Source organism: Somniosus microcephalus, chromosome 24 (genome assembly GCF_052327205.1).
Source record: "Somniosus microcephalus isolate GS21.2 chromosome 24, FLI_Smic_1.0, whole genome shotgun sequence".
In the NCBI taxonomy this organism is placed as follows: domain Eukaryota; kingdom Metazoa; phylum Chordata; class Chondrichthyes; order Squaliformes; family Somniosidae; genus Somniosus; species Somniosus microcephalus.
Genome location: NC_141010.1, coordinates 568,959 through 584,059, shown reverse-complemented (window position 1 = coordinate 584,059; position 15,101 = coordinate 568,959). Strand labels below are relative to the sequence as shown.

Here is a 15,101-nt window from a genome sequence, read left to right as displayed (position 1 = left end):
AACCTTAGATTTGGTCCTGTGTAATGAGACAGGATTAATTAAAAATGTCCTAGTAAAGGATCCCCTTGGAATGAGTGACCATAACATGGTTGAATTCCATATTCAATTAGAGGGTGAGAAGGTTGGATCTCAAACAAGCGTGCTAAGCTTGAATAAAGGAGACTATGAAGGTATGAGAGCGTAATTGATTAGAGTGGACAGGGAAAATAGATTAAAGGGTAAGATGGTACATGATCAGTGGTGTAAATTTAAGGAGTTATTTTACAGCTTCCAAAAAATATATATTCCACTGAGGAAAAAAGGCTGTAAAAGAAAAGATAGCCATCCGTGGCTAAGTAAAGTAATTAAGGATAGTATCCGACTAAAAACAAGGGCATATAAAGTAGCCAAATCTAGTGGGAGGATAGAAGATTGGGAAGTCTTTAAAAGACAGCAAAAAATAACTAAAAGATTGATTAAGAAAGGGAAGATAGATTATGAAAGTAAATTAGCAAAAAATATAAAAACAGATAGCAAAAGTTTCTATAGTTATATAAAAAGAAAAAGGGTGGCTAAAGTAAATGTTGGTCCCTTAGAGGATGAGACCGGGAAATTAATGGTGGGAAATATGGAGATGGCAAAAACGCTGAACAATTATTTTGTATCAGTCTTTACGGTAGAGGACACTAAGAATATCCCAACACTGGACAAACAGGGGGCTCTAGGGGGGAGGAGCTAAATACGATTAAAATCACAAAGGAAGTGGTACTTGGTAAAATAATGGGACTCAAGGCGGATAAATCCCCTGGACCTGATGGCTTACATCCTATGGTCTTGAGGGAAGTGGCGGTAGGGATTGTGGATGCATTGGTAATAATTTTCCAAATCTCCCTGGACTCAGCAAAGGTCCCGGCAGATTGGAAAACTGCTAATGTAACACCCTTATTTAAAAAGGGTAGTCGGCAGAAGGCTGGAAACTATAGACCTGTTAGCCTAACATGTGTGGTTGGTAAAATTTTGGAGTCCATTATTAAGGAGACAGTAACGGGACATTTGGATAAACATAATTTAATAGGACAAAGTCAGCATGGTTTTATGAAGGGGAAGTCATGTTTGACAAATTTGCTTGAGTTCTTTGAGGAAGTAACATACAGGGTGGATAAAGGGGAACCAGTGGACGCAGTGTATTTAGACTTCCAAAAGGCATTTGACAAGGTGCCACACAAAAGATTATTGCTCAAGATAAAAAATCATGGGATTGGGGGTAATATTCTGGCATGGGTGGAGGATTGGCTATCTAACAGAAAGCAGAGAGTTGGGATAAATGGTTCGTTCTCAGACTGGCAATCAGTAACTAGTGGTGTTCCACAGGGGTCAGTGCTGGGTCCCCAACTCTTTACAATCTATATTAATGATTTGGAGGAGGGGATCGAGTGTAACATATCAAAGTTTGCAGATAATACAAAGATGGGAAGGAAAGTAGTGAGTGAGGAGGACATAAAAAACCTGCAAAGGGACATAGACAGGCTAAGTAAGTGGGCAGAGATTTGGCAGATGGAATACAATACTGGAAAGTGTGAGGTTATGCACTTTGGCAGGAAAAATCATAGAGCAAGTTATTATCTTAATGGCAAGAAACTGGAAAGTAATGTAGTACAAAGGGATCTGGGGGTCCTGGTGCACGAAACTCAAAAAGTTCGTGTTGAGTCTGTGTTTCCAAATGTAGTTATGCTGAATAACTGGACACAGACTACAGAAATAATTAAACAGGTCTTTAGTAATTGAGGGTCAGGGCTGAACTGGAATACACTTTGCTCCACAGGGTTTATATACCGGTGTGGTCACCACCGGTACTACAATGTACAGGAGCCATCAAAAAGTAGTCCATCACCTTAAGGTATCCTCTTAAGGTGGTACAGGTTACATACACTACAATTCCTCCCCATTTAGCTTAACAGTGTACACCCCAATTTAAACATTACATGGATAACATATATATAACTTTCACACAAAACTGTTCAAAGATTCAGTCTCTGAGGAGGCCTCCTGATCCGGGCCGGATAACGCCTTTCAGGGGTCTCTGGTTCTCGTTGCTGGGGTGACTCATCCATTTGATCTCCTATGGATTTAACATCATCATGTACGTTCGAGTCTGAGGTAGATGCTACAGGCTCAATAACTTCTTCAACTGGTGTCTCTGCCGTAGACATGGGGTCGACCCTTGTTCTCGATTCCACAAGTTGGTCAGCATGACGTCGTATTACGTTCTCTCCAACGTCTACCGTGTGCATCAAGGGTCCCTGTCGGGCACGAATTGTTCCGGATTGCCATTTATCATTCCTATAGTCCCTGGCCAACACTGGTTGTCCTATTTCGAAACTCCGAGTGGCCTTGTTATTTACGTGCTGGAATTGCTCGTTTTCGACTTCCCTACGCACATTGGGTTTTAACAAATCCAACCGGGACCGCAACCTCCTGTTACAGAACATTATGGCAGGGCTTTGATTTGTCACTGCATGCGTGGCGTTTCGATATGCCATCAGGAAATTGTCCACCTTGTGTTGTAGTGGAATATGGTCTTCGCTCATGGCCTTTATCGCCTTTTTGAACGTTTGTACAAATCTCTCGGCCAACCCATTTGTAGCCGGATGATATGGGGCAGATGTATAGTGTTTCACCCCATTCTTTTTCATGAATTTCTGGAATTCTTCTGACACGAACTGTGGTCCGTTGTCTGAACATGTTTGTTCCGGCAACCCATTCCTTGCAAATATGGTTCTTAGAACTGCTATCGTCTTCTCCGAGGTAGTGGTCGACATCTTAATCACTTCTGGCCATTTAGAATGTGCGTCTACTGCTATCAAAAACATGGAATCCATGAATGGACCTGCAAAGTCGATATGCACACGTTGCCACTGGGTTGAAGGCCATTCCCACGGATGCAGCGGTGCAATTGGAGGTGCGTTTTGAACTTTTTGGCACCCTGAGCAGCTTTTAGTCAGATCCTCTATTTGTTTGTCGATACCTGGCCACCACACATAAGCCCTAGCAAGGCTTTTCATCTTGACTCCCCCTAGATGACCTTCATGCAATTCCTTCAGAACTCTCTCCCTTAATTTAGGAGGAATAATCACCCTTGTTCCATACATCAATGTTCCTTGACATACGGACAGCTGTTCTCGTCTGGCTGAGAATGCTGGTAACAGTGGGTGCTGGCCATCCCTTCACTGTCAAATCGTAGACCCGAGACATTGTCGGGTCGTTTCGGGTCGCTCTCTCAATACCCGCATTGGTGACTGGTAAGCATTCGATGATGGTCGAGTGAAATATCTCGACAGGGTCAACTGCTGGTGCCTCTTCCGCTGTAGGTAGTGGCAGGCGCGACAGCCCATCAGCATTACCATGTTGCTTTGTACCTTTGAATTCGATATCATATTGATGTGCCCCTAGGAAAAGGGACCATCTCTGAAGCCTCTGCGCCGTCATAACCGGAACACCCTTCTTAGGGTTAAAAATGGAAACCAATGGCTGGTGATCTGTCAGCAGCGTAAACTTTTGGCCTTGCAGGTAATGGTTAAATTTCTTAACTCCCCACATGAGATGAGAGCCTCCCTATCTATCTGAGCATAGTTGCGCTCTGCGGAGGTCAATGATCTGGATGCGAACGCGACTGGCCTTTCCAAGCCATTTGGAAACTTGTGTGAGAGCACTGCCCCGACACCATATGGAGAAGCATCACAAGCTAAGCGAATAGGCAGCGTTGGGTTAAAGTGAGCCAACACTTCCTTAGAGGTGATCAGTGCCTTGCTTTTTTGAAAAGCCCGCTTACAATCATCGCTCCACATCCATGGTATTCCCATTTGCAAAAGAGTGTTCAGCGGGTGTAACACCGTGGATAAATTTGGAAGAAACTTGTGGTAATAGTTAACCAACCCAAGGAACGACCTCAACTGGGATACATTTTCCGGAGCGGGAGCTTCGATTTTGTCAGGTGACTTATGGAGCCCCTCCTGGTCAATGACGTGGCCGCAGTACGAGATTCGCTTTTGAAAGAACTCACATTTCTGGCGATTAACTCTGAGCCCATATTCTTTCAATCTGGTGAGCAGCTCCAAATTCGCGAGGTGATCCTTATCATCATCTCCTGTAATCAGGGTGTCGTCCAGGTAGCATTGTGTGCCTGGAATTCCCTGCAATACCTGCTCCATGGCCCTTTGCCAAATCGCTGGAGCCGATGCCACTCCAAAAACCAGTCTATTATACCGATATCAGCCCTTATGTGTGTTGATCGTGAGATACTGGCGTGACGCTTCATCAACTTCCATCTGTAGGTACGCCTGCGCCAGGTCTATCTTGGTGAAGTGTTTCCCGCCAGACAGCGAAGCGAAGATATCTTCAATCCGCGGAAGCGGATATTGCACCGTGTGAAGAACCGGATTAACAGTGATCTTGAAATCGCCACAGATGCGAACCTTCCCAGGTTCCCCCGGCTTGTTGCTCAACGAACGCTTCATGACAGGAACAATGGGTGTGGCCCATTCGCTCCAGTCCGCCTTTGACAGTACTCCTGAACGTTCTAGCCCTTCCAGCTCTGCTTCCACAGCAGGTCGTATCGCATAAGGTACCGGTCTGGCTTTGAAAAATTTTGGGTTTGCATGTTCTTCAACCTTGATGTTTGCCGTAATTCCTTTCAGTGTTCCCAGTCCCTGTTGGAACACCTCCTTAGCATCGTCCAATATTTTGGACAGTCGTTTAGGTTTGACGTCGTCCTCTTTACAGGAATCTACAGTCAGTGCTTGTATGGAATGCCAGTCCACATTTATTCTCCGGATCCATTCCCGTCCCAGTAGTGGCGGACCTCCATCAGGTAACACATACAAGTCCATTTCCTGACTTTCTTTACCATTGTAGACCACATTTACTTTTATCTGTCCGATGGGGTATACTATTTGCCCCGTGTATGTTTTCAATACAATCTCCGTACCCCTCAGGGGAATGTGCGAGAATAACCTTTTGTAATCTTGCTTATTCATGACCGTCAATGCTGATCCAGTGTCCAATTCCATCTTCACTTGGACTCCTGCTATCCGAAGCATGACCCAGATAGTTTGGTGGTCTGCTGTGTTACCCACATTATGTATTTTTAGACAACCCAGTTCCTTACTGCTGGAGTCTGAATCCATCTTCTGTTCATCCAAACTGTTCTCTGTCACCTTGTGTACTTTTTTGTACTTCTCCTGCGGCGACTTTTTGCTGCTGGTCTTCTTTCCTGACTGCCATACTCTCGCTATGTGACCAAGTTTGCCACATTGCCTGCATTCTTTATCTTTGAACCAGCACTGGTTCTGGTCATGCGTTGTCCTTCCGCAACGATAGCACTTTACTGCGCCCAATGCCATTTCATTGGTGCTGAATTCCAATGGCCTTTGCTGTATCTCTGCAGCGCCTCGTGCTGCTGCCTCGTGCGATGCTGCAATGCTGAAAGCTTTGTCCAGCGTAAGATCCTTTTCCTCTAGCAGTCGCTTCTGGGTTCCTTCCCTTAGGAGCCCACACACAAACTTATCTCTCAGTGCGTCTGCTAGTCCTGTACCGAACTGACAGTACTTTGATAACTTGTGCAGTTCGGTTAAGAATTCAGCGTTGCTTTGCTCTTTAAGTTGAATTCTTTTGTAGAATTTAAATCGTTCCGCTATCAGCAGCGGCGTGGGGTTTAAATGCTCTTGCAGGATAGTAACAATATCCGCGAAACTCTTTCTTACCGGTTTATCTGGTGTTACAAGGTTCCTTAATAACCCGTACGTCTTCACACCCATCGAGTTTAATAGGGTTAGTGCTTTCTTATCCTCCGGTACCTCATTCGTTGTACAGTAAAGAACATAAGAAATAGGAGCAGGAGTAGGCCAATCGGCCCCTCGAGCCTGCTCTGCCATTCAATAAGATCATGGCTGATCTGATCCTAACCGCCAATCCACTATCACAGAACCATCTCCTGAATCTAACAGAATTAGACACACGAAATAGGAGCAGGATCAGGCTACACGGCCCCTGGGCCCGCTCCGTTACCCACAGGGCCATGACCGATCCGAACCTAGACTCATGTCCAAATTCCTGCCCGCTCCCCGTAACCCTTAATTCCCTTTACTTCTAGGAAACTGTCTATTTCTGTTTTAAATTTATGTAATGATGTAGCTTCTACAGCTTTTTGGGGCAGCATATTCCATGGACCTACCACCCTCTGAGTGAAGTAGTTCCTCCTCATCTCAGTTTTGAAAGAGCAGCCCCTTATTCTAAGACTATGCCCCCTAGTTCTAGTTTCACCCATCACCAGGAACATCTTCCCTGCATCCACCCGATCCAACCCCTTCACAATCTTATATGTGTCAATAAGAACTTCGACGCGTTCCACATAAGTGGCCCAATTTTCCACATCGCTATCAAAAGCAGTGATGTTACCCATTTTTGGCATCCTTGTTGAGTTTCCTTTCCTTCGGATATGATTATTATTTTATTTATTTATTTATTTCAAAATGGCGGCTTCCCGCGCTTGGCGGCTTTTCCCGCGCTGGTCTTCTTCCCCCGCCGACTCAAAATGGTGATTACCGCGCTGTTGCCGTTCTCGCCTCCCAGCGGTCCTTTATTTTCCCCTACGCTGCTGCTCTTGTTCCCCGCCGCTCCCGCGGTCCTTGTGGACATCAACGCTTCTCTGGCTGCTGCGCGTCTCTGCCCCGATTGCAGTCCGGCCCCCGACACCGGCTGCGGTCGTGTTCTCCGCCCTTTCGTCGTTTCCCTCCCCTTCTCTTACTAACAACTCGGCCGACTTCCCCCCCGTGCCGCTCGATCGGGCTTACCCGCCGCTGTCGTCGAAGGGATGTTCACTGATGTTTGACTTCGTGGCCAGAAACCAACCCGGGTTCCCGATTGCCTCCCGTGCTATGCAGTGCCCAGCAGGATGTTGAGGGTGGATGTCCTTGTTCGACGCCCGTTTCAGAGGCGAAGCTTCCTTTGATGCAACTGCCGCTAGGTAAGATCAGACTCGTCGCCACTGTTGAGTCTGTGTTTTCAAATGTAATTATGCTGAATAACTGGACACAGACTACAGAAATAATTAAACAGGTCTTTAGTAATTGAGGGTCAGGGCTGAACTGGAATACACTTTGCTCCACAGGGTTTATATACCGGTGTGGTCACCACCGGTACTACAATGTACAGGAGCCATCAAAAAGTAGTCCATCACCATAAGGTATCCTCTTAAGGTGGTACAGGTTACATACACTACAGTTAGTATGCAGGTGCAGCAAGTGATCAAGAAGGCCAATGGAATGTTGGCTTTTATTGCTAGGGGGATAGAATATAAAAACAGGGAGGTATTGTTGCAGTTGTACAAGGTATTGGTGAGACCGCACCTGGAATACTGCATACAGTTTTGGTGTCCATACTTAAGAAAAGACATACTTGCTCTCGAGTCAGTACAAAGAAGGTTCACTCGGTTAATCCCGGGGATGAGGGGGTGGACATATGAGGAGAGGTTGAGTAGATTGGGACTCCACTCATTGGAGTTCAGAAGAATGAGAGGCGATCTTATTGAAACATATAAGATTGTGAAGGGGCTTGATCGGGTGGATGTGGTGAGGATGTTTCCAATGATGGGTGAAACTAGAATAAGGGGTTGCTCTTTCAAAACTGAGATGAGGAGAAACTTCTTCACTCAGAGGGTAGTAGGTCTGTGGAATTTGCTGCCCCAGAAAGCTGTGGAAGCTAAATCATTAAATAAATTTAAAACAGAAATAGACAGTTTCTTAGAAGTAAAGGGAATTAGGGGTTACGGGGAGCGGGCAGGAAATTGGACATGAGTCTATGTTTGGAACGGTCATGGCCCTGTGGGTAACGGAGCGGGCCCAGGGGCCGTGTAGCCTGGTTCTGCTCCTACTTCTTGTGTTCTAATTATGTGTTAGATTTCAGGAGATGGTTCTATTCCTGTTCCTGGCTGGGGTGGAGATCACCTTTTACAGAAGGTAAGTACTGTAGAAAATATAGGGACAGTGATCACCTGGACGAGTTTCGATTGCCTAGATGGGTCGGAGAGGAATTTCCCAGATTTTTTTTCTCCCAAATTGGCCATTGGGTTTTTTTATCTGGTTTTTCACCTCTCCCAGGAGATCACATGGGTTCGGGAGGGATCAAATCAAATCAACTTTTATTGTCATTGTTAGTGCACAAGTGCAGTACAACGAAATGTAGGCTTGCGGCTCCCGAGAGTGTACATTTAGATTAAGACATTTAAACATTCAACATACATTTGGCTTGTAATACATTAACATAAACATAACCATAATAAAGTGCATTGGCAGATGTGCAGGCTTTAGAGTTTATTTGTGGAGTTCAGTAGGATGACAGCCCTGGGAAAGAAGCTGTTCCTAAATCTGGTCGTACGGGTGCGAATGCATCTGTAGCGTCTCCCAGATGGCAGGAGGGCGAACAGACTGTGGCTGGGGTGGGTAGGGTCTTTGATGATGGACCGTGACCTCCGTAAACAGCGTTTCTGGTATATGTGCTCTATGGTCGGTAGCCGGGTGCCGGTAATGCGTTGGGCAGTTTTGACTACCCACTGCAGGGCTTTCCGGTCATAGGAGCTACAGCTGCCATACCATACTGTGATACAGTTCGTCAGGATGCTCTCTATTGTGCAGCGGTAAAAGTTAGAGAGGATCAGGGGTGACAGGTTACATCCCTTCAGCCTCCTTAGGAAATATAGGCGCTGCTGGGCCTTCTTCACCAGAGAGGAGGTATTGAGGGACCAGGAGAGGTCTTCCGTGATGTGGACTCCGAGGAACTTAAAGCTGTCCACCCTTTCCACCACAGCCCCATTGATGTGGATGGGGGTGTGACTTCCGCCTTTAGACTTCCTGAAGTCCACTATGATTTCTTTGGTTTTCTTGATGTTAAGGGCCAGGTTGTTATCGGCGCACCACTTCACGAGATGCTGGACCTACTCCCTGTAGGCTGGCTCATCGTTGTTGGTGATCTGGCCTACTACCGTGGTATCATCCGCAAACTTGATGATGGTGTTGGAACCATGAACAGCCACACAGTCGTGGGTAAAGAGGGAGTAGAGGAGGGGGCTCAGCACACATCCTTGTGGGGCCCCCGTGTTCAGGGTCGGGGGGGGGGGGGGGGGTGCGGGAGGAGGTGTGGTTACCTAATTTGACAGACTGGGGTCTGTTTGTTAGGAAGTCCAGGGTCCAGTTGCAGAGGGAAGTGTTCAGGCCAAGAGTGTGGAGTTTGGTGGCCAGCTTGTTGGGGATGATAGTGTTGAATGCTGAGCTGTAGTCTATGAACAGCATTCTGATGTAGGTCTCTTTACCATCTAAGTGATTCAGTGCAGAGTGTAGAGCAGTTGTGATTGCACCCTCCGTTGATCTGTTTGCACGATAGGCAAACTGGTGTTGGTCAAGAGAGGCGGGAACACTGGCTTTAATGTGAGCCAGGACCAGTCTCTTGAAACACTTCATTATGATGGGTGTGAGTGCGACAGGTCGATAGTCGTTCAGGCACGTCACAGCCGTTTGTTTTGGCACAGGAATAATGGTAGCGGTCTTGAAGCATGTAGGGACTACTGCCTGGGCCAATGACAGATTGAAGATGGCGGTGAAGACATCAGCCAGCTGATCAGCACATTCCTTGAGTACCCGTCCAGGGATGCTATCCGGTCCAGCGGCCTTTCGTGTGTTCACTCCGCGTAGAACACCCCTTACGTCGGAGGTCAACAGTGAGCGCACCTGGTCTTCCGGGGGTGGCAAGGCTTTGGTAGCCGGCTCCCTGTTGTCCCTGTCGAAGCGAGCGTAGAAGTTGTTAAGCTCCTCCGGAAGGGAAGCATCGCTAACCGGGGGGCTGGTGTTTTTACTTGTAGTCGGTGATGGACTGGATGCCATGCCACATGCGCTGGGGGTCCGAGTTGTTGTGGAAATGATCCTCCATCCGCAGTGTCTGTTTCCTTTTGGCAGTCCTGATACCCTTTTTTAGGTTGGTCCCAGCTGCACTGTAAGCCGCCGCGTCGCCAGATTTAAATGCTGCGTCGCGTGCTTTCAACAGCGAGCGGACCTCTCCGTTCATCCAGGGTTTCTGGTTGGGGTATGTCCTGATACTTTTATGGGTCGTGACAACCTCGACGCAGCTGTTAATGTAGAATAGCACTGTGGATGTGTATTCCTCGATGTCATTATGGACAAACATGCCCCAATCAGTGCGTTCGAAGCAATCCTGAAGCTCCGAGACTGCCCCCTCTGGCCATACTTTCACTGATCTCACTGATGTTCTCACTCTTTTGATGAGCGGTTTGTATGCCGGGGCTAGAAACAGGGAGAGGTGGTCAGACTTCCCAAGGTGGGGGCAGGGAATGGCCTTATAAGCGTCTACAATGCTCGTGTAGACTTGATCCAGTGTGTTCTCCCCTCGTGGGGCAGGAAACATTCTGGTGGAATTTCGGTAGTACAGTTTTTAGGTTTATGTGATTGAAGTCCCCCGCGACGATAAAAGCTCCGTCTGGGTGCACGGTTTGTTGTTCGCTGATGGCCCTGTAGAGGTCCTTCAGTGCTAGTTTGGCATTAGCGTGTGGTGGGATGTAGACCGCAGTGGTGATAACAGCCGTGAATTCCCGAGGCAGGTAGAAGGGTCTGCACCTTACCATGAGGAATTCTAAATCAGCCGAGCAGGATCTATCGATTATGTCCGTGTTAGTGCACCAGGCATTGTTAGTGTAAATGCACAACCCGCCTCCCTTGCTCTTACCGGAGTCTGCAGTTCTGTCGGCGCGGAAGACCGTGCGTCCTTCTAGTTGGATGGTGGTGTCAGGGATGCCGTTGTTCAACCAGGTCTCTGTGAAGATCATGGCGCAGCATTCCTTTGTCCTTTTCTGTGAGGAGAGATCAAGTTTGATCTCATCCATTTTGTTTTCTAGTGACCTGACGTTGGCCAGGAAAATACTTGGGAGGGAGGGTTTGTGTGGGGCCCTCTTCAGCCTATTTTGGATTCCGGCCCTCTTACCCCGCTTCTGCTTGCGTTCCCTGCGCGGTCTGCGCCGACTTCCGGCTGGGGAAGGACGCCACGCTGGTCCCGGGGGTCGGGCGATGTCGGGAGGCAGATCGATGTCGCCGAGTGTGAGCCGCACACAGTCGGCCCCGATGTCGAGGAGCGTCTGCCGGACGTACAGTAGGTCTGCCCTCAATTCCCGTATCAGCAGAGTCCAGAAGAGACTCAGAAGGAGGGTGAAAACGCTCAGTCTCGGGAGAGACAAAGCCGCTGCGTCCGTGCGCGCCGCCATGTAGAGTGGTAGTAGATTTGAGGTTAGGATCAGATCAGCCATGATCTTATTGAATGGTGGAGCAGGCTCAAGGGGCCGATTGGCCTACTCCTGCTCCTATTTCTTATGTTCTTATGTTCTAAATATGACACCAAGGTTGCGAACAGTTTGGTTCAGCCTCAGACAGATGCGAGGGAGAGGGATGGAGTTGGTGGCTAGGGAATGGAGCTTGTGGTGGGGAGCAAAGGCAATGGCTTTGGTCTTCCCAATATTTATTTGGAGGAGGAAATTTCTGCTTAGCCAGTATTGGATGTCGGGACAAGCAGTCTGACAACTTAAGAGACCGTGGAGGGGTCGAGATAAGTGGTGGTGAGGTAGAGCTGGGTGTTGTCAGCGTACATGTGGAAATGGACATTGTGTTTTCGGATGATGTCACCAAGGGGCAGCATGTAGATGTGAAATAGGAGGGGAACCAAGGATAGACCCTTGGGGGCACCAGGATTAACGGTGCAGGAGCGGGAAGAGAAGACATTGCAGGTGATTCTCTGGTTACGATTGAATAGATAAGAATGGAACCAGGTGAGTGCAGTCCCACTCAGCTGAGCGATGGAGGCGGCGCTGGAGGAGAATGGCGTGGTCAACCGTGTCAAAAGCTGCAGACAGGTCGAGAAGGATGAGGAGGGATAGAAACAATTCCCGTTTCTCAATTAAATAGATCGGACCAATTTATATAGGCTATTCCATTAGTACCTGTAGAATATTTATACTTAGCTCGAACTAACTAAGCTAGTATCTTTGCAACAAAGAAAATACGGGTGCCTGCTTTTAGACCTTGTTCAGCAGTTTTTGCATAAACAGTACAAATTTCATAATTTATGACAAACGCACAAGGCATTATTGACTTGCGTGCAATACCCACAGAACACATACTCTACCTAGACAATTAGACACAGGAGTCTTAACTAAAGATAATATACAGTGACAGATGGAATTCATACTCACTATTAAGCAGTTCTCCATCAGCTACTCCAATTAACAAGCGTTTTCCTGTTAGCAGGCATGACATACTGAGAAGGATCTTGTGAGCAGAATGGAGTCTGTCGAAGGTTCCACCTAACACAACATCGCTGTAACTCGGAATATTTTCATATAAACTGAGATCCTCCATGTCAGGACAGGAGATGCTCTCCGTACCATCTATCCCAGATGGTAAAAAAATGGCCCTCAAATTAGGTTTGCATGTATAACAGCCAAGAGTATATTTCTCCAAGCGCTGCATAATTAGATTTGATTGGTTTAAATCTGTGATCCTGTAGTCTGTTAAGACCACCTCTGGTGGTTCAGACAACATCTGGACTGATGAAAATGGCTGCTGAGTTGAACTGTGATTTTTAATATTTGAGAGAACTACCCTGACGTCCAGGCGACTGCACACATTAGAACTTTTTGTGTAAAGGTTAGTTAGCAGTTGGAACACCTCACGGTTTGCTGGTATGTATGCTGGTTTGGGTTGAGTGCAATTGTCTGTAAGTCCCAATCCTGGATGTAAATGAACATATAAAATATCCTCCACTATTTTAGCAGTTGCTTCCAAAACTGAAGCAATGCGTAACGGAATAAGGGGAAGTGGAGATGTTAAAACAAGAATACCCGTACGAAACATGGCCATCACTTCTGTATTCTATCCTGAAAAGAAAAGGCAAAAAGTCACATTAGTTTTGCAATCTAACAAATTTATTATTCATTCCTTCGAGATGTGGCTGTCGCTGGAAAGGCCGGCATTTATTGCCCATCCCTAGTTGCCCTGAGGTGGTGGTCCCACATGGGCCTTCTTGAACCACTGGTAGCGGGTTTGATACAACCGAGTGGCTTATCTACCACGTTGGTGTGGGACTGTAGTCACATATAGGCCAGACCTGGTAAGGATGCAGGTTTCCACCCCTAAAGGACATCTGTGAACCAGTTGGGTTTTTATAACAATCCTACAGCTTCATGGTCACATATACTGATAGCAGCTTTTTACTTCAACTTTAATAAAAACAGAATTCAAATTCTAAAACTTAATGACTTAGACTTGGGTGTACAGCACACAATTTCAACATTTGCAGATGACTCAAAACTTGGAAGTATAATGAACAGTGAGGAGGATAGTGATAGACTTCAAGAGGACATAGACAGGCTGGTGGAATAGGTGGACACGTGGGAGATGAAATTTAATGCAGAAAAGTGCGAAGTGAAACATTTTGGTAGGAAGAACGAGGAGAGGCAATATAAACTAAAGGGTACAATTCTAAAGGGGGTGTATGAACAGAGAGACCTGGGGGTATATGTTCACAAATCGTTGAGGTGGCAGGGCAGGTTGAGAAAGTGGTTAAAAAAGCTTATGGGATTCTGGGCTTCATAAATAGAGGCATAGAGGACAAAAGCAGAGGAAGTTATGATGAACATTTATAAAACACTGGTTCGGCCTCAACTGGAGTATTGTGTCCAATTCTGGGCACCGCACTTTAGGAACGATGTGAAGGCCTTAGAGAGGGTGCAGAAAAGATTTACGAGAATGATTCCAGGGATGAGGATCTTCAATTACAAGGAGGGGGAGGTAGGAAAGGAAGGAAGGAAGGAAGAGGGGGAGGGGGGGAAAGAAGGGGGAGGGGGGGAAAGAAGGGGGAAAGAAGGGGGGAGGGGGGGGAAAGAAGGGGGGAGGGGGGGGGAAAGAAGGGGGAGGGGGGAAAGAAGGGGGAGGGGGGAAAGCGAGGGGGGAGGGGGGAAAAGCGAGGGGAGGGGGGGAAAGCGAGGGGGAAGGAAGGGGGGGATGAGGGGAGTGGGGGGGAAGAGGGGAGAGGGGAGGGGGGGAGAGGGGAGGGGGGGGAGAGGGGAGGGGGGAGAGGGGGAGGGGGGAGAGGGGGAGGGGGGAGAGGGGAGGGGGAGAGGGGAGGGGGGGAGAGGGGAGGGGGGAGAGGGGAGGGGGGGAGAGGGGAGGGGGGAGAGGGGAGAGGGGAGGGGGGAGAGGGGGAGAGGGGGAGAGGGGAAGGAGGGGGAGAGGGAGGGGAATGAAGGGGGAGGGGGGAAAGAAGGGGGAGGGGGGTAAGAAGGGGAGGGGGGAAAGAAGGGGGAGGGGGGAAAGAAGGGGGAGGGGGGAAAGAAGGGGAGGGGGGAAAGAAGGGGGAGGGGGGAAAGAAGGGGGAGGGGGAAAGAAGGGGGAGGGGGGAAAGAAGGGGAGGGGGGAAAGAAGGGGAGGGGGAGAAGAAGGGGGAGGGGGGAAAGAAGGGGGAGGGGGAAAGAGGGGGAGGGGGAAAGAAGGGGTGGGGGGAAGAAGGGGAGGGGGGAAAGAGAGGGGGAGGGGGGGAAAGGAGGGGAGGGGGGAAAGCGAGGGGGAGGGGGGAAAGCGAGGGGAGGGGGAAGCGAGGGGGAGGGGGGAAAGCGAGGGGGAGGGGGGAAAGCGAGGGGGAGGGGGGGAAGAGTGGGGGAGGGGGAAAGCGAGGGGGAGGGGGAAAGCGAGGGGGAGGGGGGGAAAGCGAGGGGGAGGGGGGGAAAGCGAGGGGGAGGGGGGAAAGCGAGGGGAGGGGGGATAGCGAGGGGTGGGGGGGGAAGAGAGGGGGAGGGGGTAAGCGTGGGGGGAGGGGGGTTAGCGAGGGGGTGGGGGGAATGCGAGGGGGCAGGGGGGATGCGAGGGGGGAGGGGGGAAAGCGAGGGGGGAGGGGGAGCGAGGGGGAGGGGGGAAGGAGGGGGAGGGGGTTGAGGGGGAGGGGGGGGAAAGCGAGGGGAGGGGGGGGAAAGCGAGGGGGAGGGGGGAAAGCGAGGGGAGGGGGGAAAGCGAGGGGAGGGG

General features: G+C 48.8%; 1 protein-coding gene across 2 annotated transcripts in view; it reads right to left on the bottom strand.

Annotated features, from left to right (window-relative positions):
* Window positions 1–15,101, bottom strand: part of coasy (CoA synthase) — a 236,625-nt gene that overhangs the window by 197,899 nt on the left and 23,625 nt on the right. For both annotated transcript variants that reach the window (XM_085966033.1, XM_085966034.1), the window contains exon 2: window positions 12,278–12,961. In XM_085966033.1, coding sequence (XP_085822159.1) covers window positions 12,278–12,944 — 667 coding nt within the window. In that variant the 5' untranslated portion in view covers window positions 12,945–12,961. The remainder of the gene's footprint in view (window positions 1–12,277; window positions 12,962–15,101) is intronic.